This window comes from Athene noctua, chromosome 1 (assembly GCF_965140245.1).
Source record: "Athene noctua chromosome 1, bAthNoc1.hap1.1, whole genome shotgun sequence".
NCBI classification, from domain to species: domain Eukaryota; kingdom Metazoa; phylum Chordata; class Aves; order Strigiformes; family Strigidae; genus Athene; species Athene noctua.
The window spans coordinates 130081974-130104048 of record NC_134037.1 but is presented as its reverse complement, the minus strand read 5'-3'; the positions used below and the strand labels follow the sequence as shown (position 1 = coordinate 130104048).

At 44.8% G+C, this 22075-nt stretch overlaps 3 protein-coding genes across 16 annotated transcripts in view; 2 read left to right on the top strand and 1 right to left on the bottom strand.

The window, feature by feature from the left end:
* The window catches only part of ATL2 (atlastin GTPase 2), a 40375-nt gene extending 30849 nt beyond the window's left edge, over positions 1–9526 (top strand). Inside the window, exons 10-15 of one of the 6 annotated variants that reach the window (XR_012635465.1) lie at positions 1116–1172; positions 2401–2472; positions 5765–6196; positions 7637–7651; positions 7748–7981; positions 8267–8338. Coding sequence is in view for 5 of the 6 variants with exons in the window: in XM_074930933.1 (XP_074787034.1) it covers positions 1116–1172; positions 2401–2472; positions 5765–6196; positions 7637–7651; positions 8267–8386 (696 nt within the window). In the remaining variant the exon portion in view is untranslated. Of the gene's footprint in view, positions 1–1115; positions 1173–2400; positions 2473–5764; positions 6197–7636; positions 7652–7747 lie in introns of all 6 variants that reach the window. The other 5 variants (XM_074931109.1, XM_074930933.1, XM_074931007.1 and 2 more) reach the window with 5 other exon arrangements.
* Positions 9527–11801: 2275 nt separating this feature from the next.
* EIF4A3 (eukaryotic translation initiation factor 4A3) lies at positions 11802–19145 on the bottom strand. The gene is made up of 12 exons (XM_074930272.1): positions 18974–19145; positions 18731–18803; positions 17854–17920; positions 16904–16966; positions 16311–16443; positions 15150–15230; positions 14611–14752; positions 13631–13769; positions 13016–13131; positions 12359–12466; positions 12149–12276; positions 11802–11996 (listed from the first exon to the last, which is right to left on the bottom strand). The coding sequence occupies exons 1-12, from the start codon at positions 19143–19145 to the stop codon at positions 11980–11982; spliced, it is 1239 nt and encodes a 412-aa protein (XP_074786373.1). The 3' UTR covers positions 11802–11979.
* The window catches only part of LOC141971808 (ninein-like protein), a 19055-nt gene continuing 16122 nt past the window's right edge, over positions 19143–22075 (top strand). For 6 of the 9 annotated variants that reach the window (XM_074929608.1, XM_074930108.1, XM_074930027.1 and 3 more), the window contains exons 1-2: positions 19475–19564; positions 21394–21454. The gene's annotated coding sequence lies outside the window, so the exon portion shown is untranslated. Of the gene's footprint in view, positions 19268–19442; positions 19565–21393; positions 21455–22075 lie in introns of those variants that run through there. The other 3 variants (XM_074929775.1, XM_074929691.1, XM_074929855.1) reach the window with 3 other exon arrangements.

Sequence of the window (22075 nt, the reverse complement as noted above, 5' to 3'; positions counted from 1 at the left end):
AAAGCTGCCTGATTCATGTCCTGTATCCAGTCTGGGAGCAGTCGTGCAGGGTGCTGTGGAAACACTGTGGTTATGTAACTAAAGAGGACTGCTTCATTGGGACTGTGCACCTAAAGCTGAAATTGGGAACTGGAGGACTTTTACTTGGAGGAAAAATAACTACAGAAGCAAGGAGGGTGTCAAGGGACCAGAGTCTTGTATAACTCTATACATTATTGTAGGTTGTCCTACAACCTAGAACATTGGGTATATAGGGACCCCTGATAAACTTGTTCTCTGCTCCTTTACAGAGAAGAATCCTCAGGGCAGGGCTTGTTGACAAGCTGGGGGGAGAGCAGCAGTAGCATGAAAAAGAATAACTGCCCAGCCTCTGAGGGGTTGAGAGTGGCTTTTTGTTGGTTGAACTTGCACAGCTTGTCCAAAGCACTGAAATGGCTACTGCTGCCTGCTATGCCCGCTCCACTGATCTGTCCTATCTGGCTGTGCTATGTGCCATCTTGTGGGCTGGAGAAGGTGATGTGAGGAGCATGTTCTCTTCCAGCCTTCTGAAACCCTGGTGAAAGCAAGGACACCTGGAGATTGGTGGAGTGGGGCACAGAGGGATAGACTGCCTGCTTGGCTTCCAGAACTATTTTGGCTGCTCAACTCTGTCTGCAGTAGTGCTTTGATCTGTTTTTTCTCTTCCCACGCTTGAAGGGAGAAAGGTATGTGCGGAAATGTAAGGACTGGTTCTCCCAGCACTGGGGTGTGTTTGGACAGACCTCTTGCCAGAAAAGCTGTGTGAGGTAGTCATTTTCACTCTGTTTTGGGTGAAGATTCCCTGCCTAGAAAAGACCCAATATATTTGAGGGAGCAGAAAGCTGCTGTCAAGACTGTCACTTCTTGAGATAGTATCCATGTCTCTTCAAGGTGCTTTGCTAACCTGCTAGGCCCCAGTCTTAAATGCACAGGAAAGTAAAGCACTAGTGATAACTGTGAGACTTGTATGAAGAAATGCGCTTAATTGAGTAACATTACTACAAAGAAATAGTCAATGAGCTCTATATCATTGCTCTCTTTTCCTCAACTGTAAATGTTTATGAAAAAGACTTTTTTTTTTTCTTTCTCCCATTTAGGCTTATATTAAAATCTATCAAGGAGAGGAGCTACCTCATCCAAAATCTATGCTGCAGGTATTTTATTTTTCTATCAAATAATCTGATAGATGTGTACTTTGTAAGTTATTTTCAAATGAAGATCATGACTGCTGTGGGTCTGAAGCTCCCACACACCTTGATGTAGTTCTTGAAGGAGCTATGTACTTTGAAAGCCATCTGAACTATGTAGCCTGGGTACATATTCGTGTCTTCCCTAAATTCCATCTACCAAATGGAGTAGGGGTATATCTGGTTGGGTTCTTCTAGCTGCTTCAGTTTCTAAGCATGTGTTTCCTGTAACTTGTTATTTTTTTCAGTGTCTTTAACTGTGTTCAGAGAGCTTTTAGCATCAGATGCAGCAGATAAAATGAAGAAAGCTTGCAGGAATGCAGCTATTGCCACGATCTTGCAGTGCTGGGCTACTCTGTGGGTTTGTTAGATTGGATAGCTACACTGAGGTTTCTTTTCTGGGTTGATCCAAGAGAATATAATCAGCTTTAAAGTGATCAGAAAACAAACTGATTGTGTAAAGCTTGTGTTGAATCCTTGAATTGTTTGGGATGAAGAGCTTTCCCCAGAGTGTGGGCTTTATGGTTGGTTTTAATCATTTTGTAATTAAATTGGGTTTTTTAAGCTTCCTGTGTCACTTCATTAAAACATGACTGTTCTGGGTGGTTTTTTCATCCTTCAAGGCACCAAATCTTTAGACACTTGGGGAAGTTCATAAAACCCATCACAGTGAAATAAAGGTTGCTATCATTTCCTCTACTTAGCATGCCATAAATGGGGTTGTGCAAGATATGCAGGATGATGTCTTGCAGCATTAGCTAGAATAACTGTCCCTGACATGACACAGGTTAACAATGTTCTTAAATTCTTACAAATTATGACACCAAAACTGCACATACATAATGCAGAAAATACCAGCTTGCTGCTTTCATCACAGGTAGTGATGTATCAGGATTAACATTTAGTAGTTCAGTGATCATTGTTTGCTTATTAACAATAGAGCATTCAGAAGAGATGGCTCATGATGAAAAGCACACTAGAGTTTGTGTTGCAGCTGTACTAGAAAGCTGAGGAAAATGTTCTCCTAGTCAGTAATCTGTTTTAATGTATATCACTAACCTTCACTTGTTTTTGTGGGGTATTTTTCTGGCCATCTGGAGCTTTGGAGGTTGTGGGGGTATGTTGAGCAGTGTAACTACATGTATGTAACCAGCTGGTAATGCTGTGATGACACATAGTGCTCAATGTTTTCTAGGCAACTGCTGAGGCGAACAATCTTGCTGCTGTGGCAGGAGCAAAAGACTTGTACAGTAAAGGCATGGAACAGGTATGATGATAAAATTTTTTCTAACTGATGTCCCAAGCCAATGTCAGGGGAGGTTTCAATATGATCCCAAGAGCGAGATTAAGACACAAACAAGGTCAAATGCCATATACCGAAAATGTGTTTTTATTAAAAATAGTGAAGAGGGGTAGCAATAGGACAGAATGGAAGGAAAAGGCAGAAATAAAGCAAGAATGTGGGATAGGGTGCAAGAATAGTCACCACCATGGATCCAGCAGTGTTCCATTGGTCCTCAGTCTTCAGTTCTTTGGTGGTGGGTGCACACAGATCTGGCTTTGGTGGTGGATGCATGCTGCCTTTTTAAATTCATCGAATCCACTGATTAGCATATCTGTCCACCTTTAGTTTTATTTCTTTGGTCCCGCAGGTTTTGTTGCATCTGGCTTCAGGGCAGGAACATTTGCCTCTTGTCAATTCATTAGCAATGAGATACCATGCATGGTATCTAGCCTACACAATAGAGCCATAAATGGCTACAGGATGAGGCCTACTCAGTACTTGTCTGCCCCTTTGAGGCTTGTCTAAGGAGTGGGACAGTGCAACCACAAAGAAGTGGGGGGTGTGCATCCTTCAATACACTCCTGCTTCTTTGGGTGACATCCCCCAGACCAATTCACAGACTGCAGCAGCTTCTCTTGGAGGTTTGCACAGACACAAGCAAGCTTTGAGATAGTCATGTGTCATTTCAGTCTCTCACAGCTTGCAACATGCAAATACAGGCCTTATGTTCTAATATACTCAGTGTTGGTTGTATGTGTGTTAATGGCAAAAAGTAGCTTAGGGCCAGTACTCATGTCTTTTCTGCATTCTGCTCTGAGGTTAGATGTCTGACACGGCAAAACCAGGATTCTTGGAGACAGAAATTGCTGGGGAGGTTTGGGAATGGGTGTGTTTGTAAGATACCACCTGTTAGTTCCCCCTGCTGCTCTTGATAGATGTCTTAAAATCCTGTGACCTGAAATGGGCAAAACAGGTGAGGAGCTATTTGGTGGACCAGGGTCATGCAAGGGTAGAGTTCTAGTGTTATAGTCTTATGCTTCTGAATTGTGGTCATACATTAGCAGTAAAATGCAAAGATCAATTCTAAAGTTTAAAAAAATCCATTTGAAATACAAGAATTATCTTGTCTGAAAAAGCTGTATATGTAATTACCTACTTGCTTCTTCTCTTGAAGACAGTGACTTATACCACTCCAAGCTGAGTGTACTTCATACTTCAACACAGTGTTATGCAAGGTTTTATCATAGGAAATTCTGAAAACAATTACATTTCTTGTAAAGCTTAACTATGCTTATTGTGAAACTCTACAACCAGAAAAGACCAGTAGCTGTGATAACATGCTACAAAGGTAGCTTCTCATTAACTAGGCTAATTCTGGTCTTAATGGCTGAAGCAGCTTTCCATTTTGAAATTAGGGTAAGAGCTAATGTTAGTGGCAGACTAGCCAGTTCCAGTTGTTAGCAGGCTGTTCTGAGAATGCTCTGCTGGTGTAGAGGGACTCCTTGGTTTATTTCCATTTTGGAAAATATCTTGAAATAGTAAATGGGTTGTTTATAATAAATGCCAAGTCCGCCTTCCTACCTTGAATCTTCAATAGCTGTTGAGATACTGTAGTTGTAAGGTATTTTATTTGGGGCAAGGAATAAACAGGAACAGATGTTCTCTTAAACAGATTTCGTTTCCATAGTAATGTTCCCCAGTATTGTATATTTTTATATCGCTGTAGAGATACACACAAATGTCTTAATTTTTTTATCCAGATGTCTCAGATGATGTTCCTAATGTTACACAGCTCTGAAACTTCTATTTTTATGATTAGAAGTGGGAACTCTTTGGAGTTGAGACTGGATTATGTAAGAATAATTCTTACTGTAGCTTCTGAGTTCCCATGAACCAAAGCCCTGCTTTGCTGAGTGTGCATAAGCAAAATACTGACCTCCTGATGTAAGGAGCAACAGGTGCAGTCACACAGGGTATAAGAAAACAGTGGCAGTTATTTGTGGGGTGGTCTCGATGCATCAGCACCTCCTAGTGTTTGAGCAATGTGAAAAGACCGTTTTGGAGGATGAGACTAGCAGCCATGTTACAGGGAACTTTGCCAGATGTGGAATATTTCAATATGGAAAAAATAGAAAGGTGCTTGTTAAACTTGAGCAAAGGGTGGAGTTGGGGGTGTCAGGATCTAGACAACAAGGTGTGCCTTGATGCTAGCCAGTGAAGCCATCTTGTGAGGCAGAAAGGGGATGCTGTACTCTGAGAAAGTAATCTTCTGTGTGTCCTGCTGAAGGGATAGCAGCAGGAGAAGGTTAAAGTTGTTGCTGCACTGAAAACATAAGATGATAAGCACTGTGACAAGACTACCTTGAGGCAGGAGAGGGAAAGCTGTTGTTTGACATTATATGGAAAGGATCTTCAGTTTTTAAACACAGTCTGACTGTGAGGGTCTGGAGGAGTTAGATCTGCCATATGCATGTCTCTGGCCTAGGTAATCTCCAATAATAGTCCTCAAGAGGTCAGAAATCAGTCTTGGAGAGTAGAAGTGTCCTTGGAGCCTAACCATTTTCATACCCATGCTGATTCAGGGAGAGGAAGATGGTGGTGTCCACATCATTGGTATCAATTGGAGTCCATGGCCTGAACCCTTCATCAAAATGTACACTTACAAGTTGATCAGACTCAAGCCTAGAGGACAGTTTAGGGAAGAATAGGTTAAAGATGTCAGCAGCTAGTTCTTGTTAATTCATATCACCTGGTAAGCTCCCTGGAGCCTGCTAGTGGTGGCAGTAAACAGGAATAAACTTGAGTGGCTGAAGTCTACCCTCTTTCTCTAAGTTCTGATCCTCTCAACTGAGATAAGTGACCAGGAGTAAAAAGATGAGGGGGGGGCTTGTGGCCTTCAGAGTTCTCATTAACCTTCCTGAAGCTAAGCTTTCTCTGCCTCCTGGCGTTCCTTTATTTCACCTTTTTGCAACAGGAATGTATGTGTAGCTGATGTCCTGTCCTCCTGGGCTTGCCCAAAGGGAACGGTTGAAAGTATGAGTTCAGTTCTGTGCTACAGCTCTGTGTGTGATTAGACAGATAAGGCTCTTGCTGTGCCATGGTGCAGAGTACCTTTACCTGCTTCGTTTGGGATGGGACTCCATAGTTTACAGAGCCAAGAAAACTGCAGCAGGTAGCCTGCTGGCTTGAGAGGGTGCGGTGAGGAGCAGGTTTGCTTTCTGTACAGTAGAAGATACTCAGGGTGTGATGACCTCATATCTGCTTGCTCTAACAGGTTTGTGGGGGAGATAAGCCTTACATTGCCCCATCGGACCTTGAGCGGAAGCACCAGGATTTCAGAGAGTCAGCTGTCAGGCAGTTCTGTTCGGTGAAGAAGATGGGAGGGGAGGAGTTTTGTCGTCGCTACCAGGAACAGCTTGAAGTGGAAATCGACGAGATCTATGCAAATTTTGTGAAGCACAATGATGGCAAAAACATCTTTTATGCTGCTCGTACCCCTGCCACTCTCTTTGCAGTCATGTTTGCCATGTATCTAACCTCAGGACTGACTGGGTTTCTTGGCATGAACTCCATAGCTACCCTGTGTAATCTTGTGCTGGGGATGGCTCTTATATCGTTTTGTACTTGGGCATACGTTAAGTACTCTGGGGAATTCAGAGAAGTTGGAACAGCCATTGATCAGATTGCTGAAGCTATATGGGAACAGGTTGGTATCTGTTTTTAATGCAAAATCTTCCTTTCTTGAGCAGACATATCAAACAGTTCCTGTTTAGTGCTGTGAGCAAAAATCTGGTCTAGACCTAATGGAGAATGCTAGTGCTGGCAAAGGGAAAATGGGCTCAGAAGTGTGACTGCTCTCCTCAGTAAGAGATCCTGCACACAAAGAATGTTAAACTTAGGATATTATCAAAAAAGTGTTACTTAAAGGCCTTACTAGGTGCATGGACAGTAAAGAGTGGAAGCACTCTTTAAAAATCTTGGTACTTTTTCAGAGCAAGGAATTCTGCTTTTAAAGGTATGTTTAAAGTGATAAACTTGTCCTATGGACATGGTGGATAAAATATCTCTGGTGGTGCAAGAAATGAGGAAGGCAAAATGCTGCTGCCCTTCCTCATCTCACCTGAAGGTGTGGTACTGGAGGGCTAATTAGACCTCAGAGAGATGGCTGACGACTTGCAGCAACTGCTACAAGAGGATGTACAGCAGATTTCTTCCTTCAGGAAGAGTTGTGTTGTCTGTGACAACTTCAGTTGGTGCAGCTGCTGCTGCAGGAAATACTTGACAGACAAATTTCTGAAAGAACAGACATGAACATGTAAGAGCACTAAAGCCTTCTGTACAGAGATTTTGTTGCCTGAATCCAGTTGACACAGCTGTGCCAGTAAAGCCAATGTAGAGAATCCCTGACCAACTCCTACAAGTAGTGCTTGGAGCATTCTGAGTAGCTGTGTCTGGTGCCAGCAGAAGGCAAAGGCTTTGGTGGTTCTGTTACTGGACATAAAGGGCTTGCTGAACTTACCTGGGCTGACATCAAAATGGGTCCTACAATGCATGAAGAAATAACTAACAAGCTTTCTATGCAGAGGTGCTCTCCTACATCTGAAAAGTGACTCTGTTCAAGGCTCACCACAGGCAGTTGTACATTAGACCTACCTGAGCAACCAGGTAAGGTTATGAGTTACACTGGAGCAGAAAAAGTGGATTTCTAATAATAGGAGGAAAGGTTAGGGTACTAAATCTGGAGTTGCACCCCTACCAAGTGATTAAAATTGAGGCTCTCCTGTACCATCACAGCTTCTTGCTTTGGAGCTTGGGGATGAAGACCACTGCCAGAAAAGTGGAAGGTGTCCGGTTCTACATGTAATACTCAGAGTGCCACTGCTGCTCTAGGATACCTGGGGCGCATGAGGCTTGATTTGACTTCTGACCTTCCCTGGAAGGGGAGAACTTGGCTTATGCTAGCAGGAGCTTGCCTCCTGCAGGCTAGGGGAAGGTGGGCTCTAAAAAGAGCTTGCTGGTGGTGGTACAGTTGCACATCACCAACAATATAGACCTACAGGTCCTGTTTGAGTCACTGTGATTATATACCATCTTCTTGCTATTGACTTTTCTGAATCTCTCCCTTTCTTTTCCCTCCTTGCTTCAGAGGAATCCCAGGAAGGTGAGGTTACTGGCAATCAGTTTCTCTTTTTGAACTTGATTTTTTTCTGCTGCCTTCTAAGAGCTGCTTTTTCTAACAGTTGAATTCATGTTTTAGGTGTTTTCCAAACTCTTTGAGGTTCTTAGACGCCGAACAATTCGCCGTACTCTTACATCAGTGCCGCGACAGCGACTCTCATCCAACAATAACAAGAAGAAAAACTAGCCAGTATTTTTACCTTTCTTTCTGTATCTGAAGTGTTCACACTAACACATATAGGACAATAAGCTGGACCGTCTGGGCCGGCCTGCATAAATGCTGTAACCATACCAGACTGATGCTGCATATAGGGTATGGACTTGCACATCCATCTTCTAGGAACTGTAAAGTGGTTGGAATTCAGTGAAATACTGCTGTATAGGAGGGATATCACTTGTGTCCATAGCATGTGGCTGATTTAACCTCATTACTCTAGCAGCAAAACTCATTTCTCTTTCAGTTCATTGCCAGTTTGTGTCAGACTTCTACATTCTAAGTTTTGTCACTATTTCAAGTCTCATCTCTCTGTATGTTTTTATATTGTCTTCCTTGGTTACCTCATCTTTTTGTTTCTTTTGCACGTTTCTCATTCCACAGGTGTTGAAGCCCATGAGTGATAATTTGATGGAGGATCATATGAAGCAGTCTGTAAAAAACTCTATCAAAGCAGGCCTGACCGAGCAGGTGTCTCACCATGCCAGACTAAAGACAGACTGACAGGTCTTCTTCCTCTTCAACTCTGCCCTCTCATCCTAGACATGCTTGCTGTACCATGAGAACTCAATAAAAAAATAAAAATAAACCAAAGTTTACAATCAACTGTAGAAGTAGTTTAGTGTGACTGGCTTCACAGATTGCTACCATCACCTGGAAAGAGTAAGTTTGTCAGTGCTCTGCTTCTAAGAGAAGCTGGTGCCATGGAGACTGTTGGGGGTGGGAGGGCCTGTGTCTGTTTTTACGACTAGTCCCGGTGAACCAAGTGTGTTTGGGGGGTGGGAGCAGGGAGAGGGATCTTCCCCCAGTGTCGGCGTTGATTCAGTCTCTGGCCTACGGTGGGATTCTGCCCTCTGCAGGAGCCGATTTGGAAGTGTAACGATCAGACCCCACAGAAGGTGCACTCTGCTCTCTCCACACACCCAGCTCCGCACTGTCCCCATGCTCCCTCTCACAGGTGTTTGTGTATCAGCTTGCTGAAGCCACCAGAGCCACCACATTACAATACAGATCTTGCTTTATTGCCTTTTTATACCAGTGTTACACACACGCATGTATTGGTTCCTCACGCTGCTGCTGGCAAAACTGACTTGAGGGTGGGTCAAAGCATGTGGTGTCTCACTTTGCCCTTGCAGACATGGGCCCAAGGGAGGTGCATATCAGAACTGAGCTGTCTTTTTCTGCAGTTTAGCCTTCATGTATATAATATTGCCATTAATTCTACTGGGGGAGAAATTCCATCCAAAAATGTTGCCTACAGCTACCAAGCAATGAGTTAGGATTGTCTGTACAGTGTGTTTAGTTTTTATTTTTTAAGAAATCACAGATAGGGCATGTATATGAAATATAAATATATAAATACAATTTTGTATCAAAGTTTTGTAGTTTATGGCAAAACCTGGTTCTGTGGTAGCTAAGTGCAGTCCCTGTAAAGGAATGTTTGTGGCTCATGTAAATGTGTGAATGCATCAACAATTTGAAGTTTTTTGATATATTTGTGATGTTTACCTGCCTTGAGCACTGCAATCTTTCACCCCTTGGGAAAATCAGTGGGAATGTTTATTGTGAAATTCTTGTCTTCTGTTGCATTTATAGTTATTTACTGTAACTTATTTTCAGTACATGATTAAAATCAGTTGTGTATATATGAAAGTCGTGCTTATTTTTAAAAGATGTTCAAGTATGTATTCTACTACATAAACTATGTCAAATACTTACCCTGACAGTTATATGAACAAATGGTCTATTGTACTTCATAGCTTTCTCTTGAAGCTACTGTTCCTCTCGTGCTTGTCTCTGAAAAATGCCATCTGTCTAGCTCATATCCCCTTCCTGTACAGGAAAACTTTCTGGTATTCTGAAGTATGCCTCTTGACATGTGAAGTTGCTTGTCAGCTTCTGCCCTCCCAACAACTGTATCATTCTGAGATGTTACTGGTTCTGTTTTCACTCTTGGCTAAATCTGTCAACTAAGGTGTCTTCAGATGTGCGGAGTGTAAAGGCAGCTGAACAATTAACTGCTCTAGTTTCAGCTGGAAAGGACTGTGTGATAGCTGGGGGTTTTTTTGCATTCCTAAATGGTAGCAATTTCCATGAATGTTTGAACTCCATCAGTCTCCCCTCTCTCGAGTGAGGGATATCACCTGCCTAGGACTAAAGCGATTGCCCTGTGACTTTTGTACCATAAAGAACTGCTGGGGAGTGGTGGTTACCTTCCCTCTGATGATGCTGAAGATGAGGTAGGAATGTTGCATTTTACAATACCATCTTTCAAACTGTACAGATTAAATACTGTTATTTAAACAACTGAATGTTTTGGTGATGAATCTCTTTATTGGATGAACAACTAGCCATGTTTGCCTTCGTAAGGTCTGAGGTGGATTTGAGGCTGTGCTGTGCAGTGATGGTGAGAGTAGAACTCTATTGAGGCTGGGGGCAGTGAAGCTTGAAGGCTTTGCCCAGACAGTGCCCTTCTAGTAGGGGACTGAATTGGGGTCAGTTGGGGGAAGAGTTTGTGAATGCTGTGCTAAGAAGTTGCAGAATTAATGCAAAAAACCCAACTTTGAGGGATCAAATGTAGGAAAAGGGAGGTGCCAAGGTCAGTTGTGGGAGGAGCAAGTGTGGGAACAGGTTACAAGTGTGTTCTTGTCTAGCTCTGGCTGTCCTGTTTTCTGTTAATTCCTTTCATGCCCTCTTCCTGGGAGAGGGGATTCTACTGTATGTGTGGAGGTCTCTTCCCCCAGCCTTGGAGCCCAGGGGCTGTATGTTTGGTGCACCAGCAAACTGCTGCCTGGATTAAGCAGAAAGCAAGTGCTGGCAACTGCAAGGGGAGGTGGTGTCAGTGTTTTCAAGCCAGATTTAGAGAATGAGGGGCTAGGGAGCTGGGCACTGAAGCAGCCCTGAGTCTGGGCTGGATGCACATCTAGTTCTGTATGAGGCACTGGGAGGGACCAGGAACTCCAGACTCACTTGGAGGGTCTGGGGTTCAACTGTGAGCTATTTGTCTGTGGGAAGCAACTGGAGACAAATGAGTCTCCCAGGGCCAGTTACAAGACAGACTTGTGGCTGAAGGCCAGTTACTGAGGGCATCTACAGCAGCTGAAGTGGCAACTGGAGCATGTATTTATTTCCCACTAACATGGGCCAGGGAGGGGCAGGATGAGGTTACTGGTGCTGTTTGTGCCAGTGCTGAATGTCAACCCATGCAGGTGGCACTAGCAGGTGCTGCACCTGTGCCTGTGGGGAACACAGGCTCAGCCCTGCAGCTGCTCGCACATGGGTCTACAAAGCTGTGGTAACCTCACCTCTAGCTGGCAACCCCTTACAATTAGTATTCTCAGTAAAATAAAGGTCAGTGTTGCTCAACTTTTGCCCATGTAGTGTTAAGTACCTCAGGATCACGCACAGTGTGGGTATGAGGGACCAGAGGAACATCACTAGTGGAATACCGGGGGGCATAAAAGGAGAAAGGTGAAAAGAGATCCTTCTTGGGTTAGATTCTAACTCACTTTTCCTGAAGTATTTCTCCAGCTGGCATCAAGTTAGAGGCACTTAGCCTCACAAGCACCTGCTCAAGTCCTTATGTTCCTTGGGAGGGGAAATAATAAATACTAATCTGGAACAAATAGTGAGGTGATTTCTAGCTCCAGAAAGGCAGAGACAAGTCTCTCTTCTGGCTACCTTGTAACCCAGTTTTCTTAGAGCAGGCTTGGGCCAGGCCACAGACTTTTCCTGTAGATGGCTGATCCTGAGAATCAAGGAAAGTAGCAAGTACATCAGGTAGCGTAGCATAACGCTAGTGAAACAGTGGAGAACTGGAAGCCCTGTACTAAGTGTCTAATGTCTTTTGATTGTGTTAGCCAAGTATGGCTGAACTCCCTGCCAGGTACTATCTTGGGTTAAAATAATTAAGCATAGATTATGGTAAAACTTCTTTTTTTATTGAAGAACATGAGTGGGAGTAAAGACATTATTTACACAAGTTCCCAAGTGCAACTCAACTCAAGAACATATAACCAATATGATAAAAGGATGTGGGTCCAAAACATACTATTTGGTAGCCTCCATAATTTTAAGTCCCTGGTGAACACAGACCTTCAGATAAGATCAGCAACTGAAATGAGAGAAAATGAGAGACTCTTGAGTATGTGCAGTGTGCTGAGAATGAGGCACATGGTAAAGGAAGCCTCTGGCATTTCTCCTTCAGAGGCAGCACACCAATTCCCAACTGGAGGAGGGCAGCAGCCATGCTGGGGCTGCACTCACCATTCATGGGCATCTCATCTATCTGGGTGGAGTAGTACTGCTCAATGTCTCGCAGGATGCGTATGTCATCATTCTTCACAAAGTTGATGGCAACACCTTTTCGACCATATCTGCCTGATCGGCCAATTCTGTGGAGGCAGAAAAAAAAAATGGAGCTAGTGTGGGGGAAGATAATCCCACCCTGCTCTCCCGTGTGAAGGCTGAGCTCACCTGTGTATGTAGAGTTCTCTGTTGTTTGGTAAGTCGTAGTTAATGATGAGGGACACCTGAGGCACATCCAGGCCTCTAGCCCAAACATCTGTTGAAATAAGGACTCGGCTGCCAAGAGAAGGGGACAATTATTGGCTGTTCTACCCAGCTGAGGGGGGTGTGAGACCAGAGTCATGTCTCCAGCACACAGCAGCCCCTGTTACTCTGCACTTTTCCCTGCCCATGGCACACTATAGCATCCACACTTTGGCTGCAAGGGAAGCTGTCACATGCAGCATCATCCAGCTTCAGCAGAGGTAGAGAGTACCAAGGCAGCTTTGGTCTCTCAGAAAGAATATGACACTCCTAAGAGTTTGAAATACAGAGGACGGAACCAAATGTTTTTCTTCCTTGACTTATTTTAAATGCAGCAGCTCCCAAACTCTTCAGCAAAATAAAACAGACTAATTCAATGCCTTGGAAAGCAGTAAACTCTCAAGCCTGTGAAACTGCAGGGCAATAGATAGGACGGAATCACAGATCCTCCTAATTTGAGCTGAACAAGGCCTTCAGAGAAGAGGGGCATTATGGATTTCTGAGGCTAGTTCCCTTCAGACACTAGAAGAAATCCCACCCTGAGACAGCAATGCTGTAAGCAAGACTGCTGAAGGCATTTACCTTGCACCGGATCGAAACTCTTTCATGATGGACTCCCTCTCCTTTTGTGGCATGTCCCCATGCATGGATGAAACGGTGAAGTTGGCTTCCCTCATCTTCTCTGTAAGCCAGTCTACCTGTACATACAGCCAAGCAGCTCAGGTTAGCTCAGGACAGCCAGATGGGCTAGTTGTGCTTGCAGTATGTTTGTAGAGACATAAATTGAAGGACTGAGAGACACTTTAACAAGCATCCTGGAGCTAAAGGAAGTAAATAATCTTTACAAAGCATCAGCTGTTATGATACAGGACTTCACTAGCCCTGAAAGGCAAGGGATTAAGGGCATTTATTCAAAAAGTGTGGTTCTGTTTCAGGGACTATAAGCAATTAGAAGAATAAACACATTCTTACCTCATTAGTTCTACTTCTCTAAAAGGCAATTCCTGCCAACTGTATCAGGTCTGCCTATAACTAGTTTTTTGGGATGTGCCTAGCTTAAAGACAAATGTTTAACCTCTGCTCTTGCTAAACTGTTCCCAAGTGAGGAAACAACCAGACCTCTTCACTGGGTTTGTCCCAGCATTATCCCCTTAGCCACTCTCAGGAAGTGGAAGGCCCATGTGATGGCTGCTGTACCTTTCTCTTGGTGTTACAGAAGATGACAGCCTGGGTGATTGTGAGAGTGTCGTAGAGATCACACAAAGTGTCAAACTTCCATTCTTCTCTCTCCACAGCCACAAAAAACTGCTTGATTCCTTCGAGGGTCAGCTCATCACTGTAGGGAAGAAGAAGAGCTGTACCACTCCACAAGCAGACCAATACATACAATGCAGTCAGAAGGGCCTGGTGGGCTTCAGTGGAGACCACACCTCTGCCCTGTGCACTGCTGGGTCTGTGCACAAGGTTGAGTTGTTCTAGGAGGTTCCTGGAGAAATCTGCTTGAAGGGTCTCGAACACCACCCATGCAACAGAGACTACAACTGCGGCACTCGCTTTGCTCTAGACAGACAGCTCCAAAGGGAAACAAACATGTCTGTTCTCATTGGTTTTAATTCAAGCATCTTGACCACAGAGACAGAAGAAAGGTAAATGGGACAGTGTAAGAGATCAGGCAAGAGGGAGGCTCGTCCTGCCAGGCTGCCTATGCTTCCTCCTCTTGACTCCTGCTGAGTTCCACTGCATGAGGACCTATGACACCACCAGACAAATACTACACCTTCAAGGGCATTCAGGATCAGGCAGCTAAAGTCTTTTCTGGCTTGCTATAGAAAATTAATGACGGAGGCCTACAAATATCCCCTGGAGGAGCAAAGGAATTGGGTAGGTGCAGAAGATGGCCTTTCTGGGAGAAGGGACTGCTATACATGGGAAGGATGAGGGGTGGGGGGCAGTCAGGCTGAGCAGTAGCAAACAGAACTGGGGAAGGATAAAGTCCAAGTGGTGAGTTGGCCCCTGCTGGAAAACAAGATGTGAGGATGTCTGCAAACATCCAGACAAACTGCAACGGTGAGAAGGAATGTGAGAGAGACTGCATATTTCAATCGGTTAATACTGTGAACTGCCCAGTGCTAGACCAACTCAAAGAGCTCCCACTCTTTCCAAGGAAACTCACTCACCGTTTCACCAAGATGCGAATGGGGTCTGTCATGAATTTGTTGGTCATCTCCAGAATTTCATGAGGCAAAGTGGCACTGATCAGAACCACCTGTGTGGCTGGAGGCAAGTATCTGTACACATCATAAATCTGCTCCTTAAAACCTGAAAAGCAAGTAGCACAGAACAGTTAGCACATCTTTCTCCCAACTGTCCCGTGCCTTCACAATTTGATCTGGAATTTAATATTGGGCCCACGCTATGAGACAAGTGAATCAGCTCAGAGCCAATGTCACATATTGCTCATCTCTCTCATTTTCCCAAACCCACTACAATGTGGCTGTGGTACATAATAAAGTATGAAACGCAGTGCTCAAGAATTTATAACTATCGAAAAGAACACTACAACTAAATCAGTCAAGGCATATTAAGCAGCTAAACCTGTTACAGTCTATAATTAATGATAATCATCGAACTCTGGCAAAACCAATTGATTTTAGAATCACCTGGAAACCTGAAAGAGGTAAGATGAAAGGAAATAAAAGGGAGACAAATATTTTACCTTTATTGAGCATTTCATCTGCTTCATCCAAAACCAGCATTTTGATGGCACGAGTCCTTAAACTTCGCCGACGAATCATATCTGTAAGATTTCACTTTGTAAGATGAAAAGGCTCCGAAAGCAAGTGAGCCCACATTGCTCCCAGCTGCTGTCAGGGCATGTCAGTGGAGGAGGGACAGACACTTGCCCTGCTGCCAACAGAAATGGGTGTTTGGTGATGGAAGGCACATCCAAGGGCCACAGCACATCCCCTGCACCCTGCAACACAGAGGACCATCTCTGCAGCCTGGCTAAGGCAGTGCTGACAGCGGGGAAGCTCCCAGAGCCCAAGCTCTGGGCTAACTGCACAGGACAGGTGAGCTAGTCTCTCATGGAAGCTGCTTGCAAGAAACGCAAAATGCTGCAGGAACTTTTTGTCAATAGGCTGGGCAAATCCACATCCTGTTTGAAAGAGCACATGGCTTCGTGTAATTCCTTAATAATGCAATAGAAAAGTATTTGTTATTAGTGTGCTATTCAAAGCCAGCCCAGTTCAGCAACTGCGGGGTTTTTTGTTTGTTTTTTTCAGCCTGTGGAGACTAGCTCCATGCTCTCACCATGACAGGTGTTTGTGCAATAAAGTGCTACCTGATTCTCAGAGACCCAGAAGATGTCAGCTTGAAGGCTAACACTACCACTGTGGTAACTGCCATAAACAGTAAATATAAAAATTTTCAGGCAATGAAACCAGAAAGTACCACCTGCAAGTGTGCTTGATTTAACAAAGAGTGTGATGGCCAGTACACAGAAAATGTGGTCCTGACTTTGACATTCAAGTATACCTCGCTCCTATCTCCTCCAAGATCCTGAAGTAATTTTAAGGAGAAATATTTTCTCCTTAAAAAATACTCTTTGTTCCCATGCCCCCATATAAAGAAACACTTCAACAATGAAAAGCAAAATAGAAACAAAGCTGAAATACTATCCCCACTGATTTCTCTCTAGTCTTTTCCAGATATTACTACAGTAAGCTGTTACCTTGTTATACTTCACATTAACGGTGTCATGATAAATGTAATTTTCACGCTATTCCAAATCCAAGTGCACAAAAGTTGCAGGAGGTTCCCATGGCTCAACTCAAGTCTGAAGCTGGAAGTGATGTAGCCTCCCATATCTCCTTACCAAATACACGGCCTGGAGTGCCAGCAACAACATGCTGCCCATAATCCAGTTTCCGGATATCTTCGCCCACATTGGTCCCTCCAATGCAGGCATGACACTGGACATTCATGTAGTCTCCCAGAGCAAGAAGACCCTGTGTTGATACAAAGGAATGGCTTAATTAACTGAGCTCTCATGAAGTTTGCATTTGTGAAGAGATACAGGTCTGCACAGTCAGACAGTGTTTTATTTAAAGAGATGTAGGCGCAAGCAGTTAAGAGGGATTTTTTTATGTCTGTTACCCAAGCCTCCTCAACAGCAGGCTTTCAAACACTGGGAACTCAGTTCCCAGGGGAGCATAACTTCTTCAAAAGTGCTGTCCTTAAAAATTCAGCTAGAAATGTGTAAAACCTTAGACTGCTAACCAGTGTGGTCATGTAAGCAAGAATGGATATAACGCAGACGAACAAAAGAGCACTTTATCAAAATTTCTTATCGCTTTCAGGAACAGAGAGAAAAAGCAGATGCTGTGGTTCAAGCTCTGCTGAGGAACACGTGAGAACTGGTCCCAGGCCTTGCAAGTGCTTTAGAGACGGCGATTTAGATGCTCCTACCTTCTGAATCTGTACAGCCAGCTCCCGAGTTGGTGCCAAGATCAACGCCTGGGTCTCACGAACCTGATTAAAACAGGTGATCATATAGCAGTTAATCGCAGGGCAGACATCCAAGCACAACAGAGATTACAAATGCCACAGTACTTTGAAATGTCACATCTGAAGGATTAATCATAGAATTTTGTGCTAAAACCTACTGTTTGCAAGGTTCAGTACACCTAGAAAGCAGCTCTCACAGAGTATTTACACAGTAACAGCCTCTTAATTTACCTTTGACAAGACAGCACTAAAGCAGTTCTTCAATAGATCATTTTTCATTCCAACCTGACTTCTGAAAGCATTATAAAAGTGTGTACTTTATTTGCAAAAGAACAGAAACATGCAGAACTTATTTTTATGCCCCCAGGCATAACAACACAGGTGAGTAACAATCTAAGCTTTATTTTAGAGGGTACTGGCCCACAGAAAATCATCACTTTATTCATTGGCATCTACACATTCAAGTCATACTTAAAAACCAACTAGATGGACACGATACCCCTATCTAGAACAAAAGCAAACATCTGTCAGACAAAAATCCAGGTTTGGTTCTGTGCAACATGTGCCAAGTGTTCAGACAGGTTACTGATGCTGAACTGTCCTGTTCAAGGACAATTTTGCTTGCTGAAATATTATTTTACTCTCTAATATGTTAAAGAGGTCTACTGTTAAAGCCAACTTTATAATTACGAGACTATCTGAACCTATTTTGCCAGGATGGGTTTAACAGTTAAACTGTTACAGAGTAGAGCCAGGTGAAATTTTCAGTCAGAAATCTGTCTGAGGTTCACTGCCCATAATTAATAGATTTCAATGTTAAGCTTCATTTCTTCACTAAAAATGAAGGTTTTTATGATGAAGACTCTACCAATGTAGTTAAAAATAATTTTTAGGACGTGCTACAAAGTTACCTGTATATCCAGGCACTGCAGAACAGAGATGGAGAATGTTGCTGTCTTCCCTGTTCCTGACTGCGACCTGAGAAACATATGTTTGGTGAATGCTCTGGATGTCTGGACAAAAAATACAGGCAGTTTCAATATATTCCACCCCTCTGCTCTTTGATACTCCTTCATCACAAAGAAGTCGATACTGCCAACAGTGTAGTTGACAAAGTTCTGTGATGATCACAGCATGATATGCAGACAAGCACCTTTGAGAACTGCAATATCAGAGATGGAGCACTCCACTATAGGGTCCCCAGCTCTGGTGTGTTTACTCCTTATCAAACCAGCATTTCAACCTCCTGAAATTTATTGTACATAGTATTTTTTACTCTCAAAGTAAATGGCAGATGAGCCAGTACAATTTGGAAGGCTAGCAATTCCCACTAGTGACCTAGAAAGGATTTTTTTTCAGCAGGATGTATATCCTTCTTTGTCTCTAGACACATAACAGGTTTTCTTCTGCTTACTTCTTCCCTGGACTGAGACTGCAGTTGTCTCTGGCTTTGCTGCAAAACAATCCCAAGAGTCTCACAGCCCTGTTCATTGATAGCACACAGTATCTTAGATGAATCTTTATTGCAGTGACATACCTAAGTCTAATAAAATCTGACAATAACAACTGTTAGAATGACAATCTATGTGCAAATGTGCCAGTGTCAACCAGTATCGCTCGCGATGCGATTTCCCTAATCCTGCCACGCAGGAGCCCAGGACCGCGGGTGCCAGATCTCGCTTCCAGCTTAACGGCGGCGGGTGCGACCGACACCCCCCGTTCCCGTAGCCATCCCCCCGCCGCCCCCCCCCCCCCCCCCCCCCCCTTCGCCCCGGCAACTTCACTTACTGGGCGATCACGTCTCTCCCCTTGATTATCTGCTTGATGGCTCTCTGCTGGATAGCTGAGGGCTTCTCAAAACCTGCGGAGGCGGCCGTGACCATCAGCGGCGGCGAGGCAGGCCCAGGACCCACCAGGCAGCAGCTTTACCGCGCAGGCGCAAGGCCACACATCCGGGCGCCGGCACAGCCAGCCGGCCCCCACCCTCCCTTCCCCCTTCCCCCTTCCCCCACGCTGCCCCACGCCGCGCACCGTAGGCGTAGATACCGCGCAGCAGGTCCTCCCGCAGCCCCATGGTGTCGAAGGTGGGCGTCACGTCCACCTCCTCGCTCGTCTCGAACTCCACCTTCGTCATGTCCTCCTCCTTCATCAGCCGCTTCCGAGCCGAGCCGGTCGTTCCGCCAGATCCCGCTGACCCCGACATGGCTGCAACCTTCCCTCTGCCGCCACCCACCCTTCACGCACCGGCGATGGCGCTACCACCCTACACACGCTCAGAGAGCCGCCGCGCTTGCGCATGCGCCGAGAGTGTGGGCGAGAGGGACGGTGAGGCCTGCGCGGGAGTACGAGCGGGAGAGAGAGAGTTGCGGCGTGCGCATGCGCATGAGAAGTGGGCGGGGCATGCGCAGAGCGTCGGCACCGCGGAAGTGTGGGCGCGGAGGGTGCGGATTGCGCATGCGCGAGAGTGTGGGCAGGGCGGGCCTGCTACCTGAGCGGGAGGCTGGACGGGCGGGTGCGACGTGCGCATGCGCGGGGGGAGTGGCGTGTATGTATGCGCGGCGGCGCGGTGGCTGGGCGCCGGGGACGGTAGGGCAGGCGCGGCCTAGGCCTTGATCCTCGCAGGTCCGTCTGGTGGTCAGGCACCTACGCAAGGGTGTGGGGAGCACCTGCGCCCCACCTCCGGCCGAGGCGCGGCATGCGGCCTGCAGATAGCTGTGTCTTAAGCGTGCGCTGGGGGCTGGCTAGTGTCGTTGTTGTTTGGCTCGTGTGAGGCTGTAGATCCTTAAAACACCGTGAAAAGGGGCATTAGAGGTTATGCGTGGGGAACGCGGATTCGATTCCCTGCTTAACATATTGCTTGAAGATTATATGGATGGCCCTTGATCGCATGGTGATGTGTCCCCCTTAGAAAGCCATAAGTGCTGGTGAAGGGAAGTTGCTACAAGTATACTTGAAATTGCTAATGTACAGGGACCTGTAAAGCAGGACATTTAGTTTTAATGTTAATCATCACTTGTGTTTTACTAACTTTTACTTTTCCTGTACTTTAATGTATATAATTTCATTTATGCTTTTTCCTAACTACCTTCTGTAGTCATCATCCACTTGTGAGATGTTTTGAAACCTTTAACTTCTTGCCTAGTAAAGATAAGACAGACCTTGGACAGTTTGAAAAACTCCCTGAGTACATCCCTGATAGCATGAACCTAAAAAAACCAAGTGTCTAAGAAGATGCCAGTGTTAAGATAAGTAACTGGAAGCTGGTCTAAACTAACTTCCTTGGAACAAACAGGAGCTGAAGGATGGATAAGATAACTCTATGAGCATATATGGACATGAGAAACCTAAAGTTTACTAACAGGCAGTGTGAGAGGCTATGTGGACCCCTAAGGAGGGGAGAAGACCCTCACTCTGTATTTACTGTGCATGCTCAGACTATGTAAATGAGTTCTAAGAACGCATTAGTATAAGACTGCCTTTTTTCAGAAATCTGATGCATATGTATGATTTTTGTTTATATAGTCTGAGTGTTTTGTTAATAAGTGTGGCACTTGTGGTGGAGTGATCCCCAGTGCTGCCCAGCATCGTGAATAAAGAATACCAGCTTAACAGTTATACTGAATTCTGACTGTTGAGTGAAGCTCTTTGTTTCACTGGTGTCTATATGTGTGGTCTGTCTTACCCATGTAAAAGCCAAGTGTCCAGATCCAGGAATGCCCCAGGCAATTTTCAGGGGTAGGAAGGGCTGGGTCTCAGCCCCATATCAACTTTTCTGCAAATGGGTGTCAAGGTTGACTTGCAAACCTGAGCTCAAGACATGGTAGTTGAATGAGATTTAGAGGTTTTCAACAAAGACCAGAGGACAAGGACGGATGCTTTTCTCTGCCTTTCTTCAGCTGCTGCTCTCTTCATTTCTCTGTCCATGTCATGCAAACAGTTGGGATAGAGTTTTCACAGAGCTGGATGTCTGTGTTTGCTTTTGGGCCAGAGGGTTTGGATATGGACATGCTGCACCCCCTTACCCTCCATTCCCATTTGGGATTTCAGCAGGATTTACATCTTCCATCTTCTCCTTATACAGTGATTTTTTTCATCCTTGAACAGAGGGCAGATTTAACCCTCCTCCTGCCATGGAGCCTCCAGGATACTTGGCTGATCTCTGGACAAACCCTTAAACTTTTGTGGGAAAAGTTGCTTGTCAGGGTATTCTTCTGAGTCCTGAGCCAAATTGTTTGACGTGGTAAAATGAAAAACCCACAAGTGTTTCTAGTCTTAGCCTGTCCGAGGGTGTCTGGGTGAGTCAGGCTGAGTGCTGCTTATGGGTTGTTCCCATTCTGTTTGTGAGTAGATGTGTCAGGAGCTGCATGTTCAAGTGGAGCTGGGAGGTTTGGGGTGTGCAGCCTGTGCCCTGGGGCAGACTGACTGATGCTCTTTCTTCATTTTTCTTATAGAATCTGAACAAAGAAACTGAAAGTGATAAAGCTTTTGGGAACGTGACACCGAAGGCACAAGGTATGATGGTCTCCCTCCTCCCTATGTGTCTGACTGTGGCAGGGTTAGGTGGGAAGGGAACTCTGGAGACATCAGGGCTAGTCCTCCTCAAGCAGGGCTGATTTATAAGCTGCGCCAAGTTGCTTCAGGCTTGTCCAGTTTTGGTTTGAGTGTCTCCCAGGATGAAGACTCCACAGCTTATCTGGGCCTGTCCTAGGGCTGCAGTACACTCGGGAGGAAATTTTTTTTCCTTATAGCCAGTCAAGGTTTAGGAAAAACTGTTGCAGCTTGTTCCGTTGTATTTTGTCCTTTTGCTGTGTGTCTCTGCAAACAGCCTGCCATTTCCAAAGTGAAATTATAGAGCGATGATCGCTTCAGTGTCCCAGAGTAGGCATGGGGCCATAGTCCCCCTTCTCTCCCAAAACTGAAGCAGGATTCAAGTAGGTTTTATACCTGTCTGCATCTACTACTGGGGCTCACATTTCAGACTTTGTGGAGAGGAGTTTGTTTCTTTGTGTGTGCATAGAAATACAGTAGTGTTAATTTTCCAGAAGAGTTTTTAAATTGTGTTTCATTTGCGCTGTAAAAAAGATGATATTTATTTTGAGAAGCTGTTTGGATGTTTCAGGCTTGTTCTTGCAG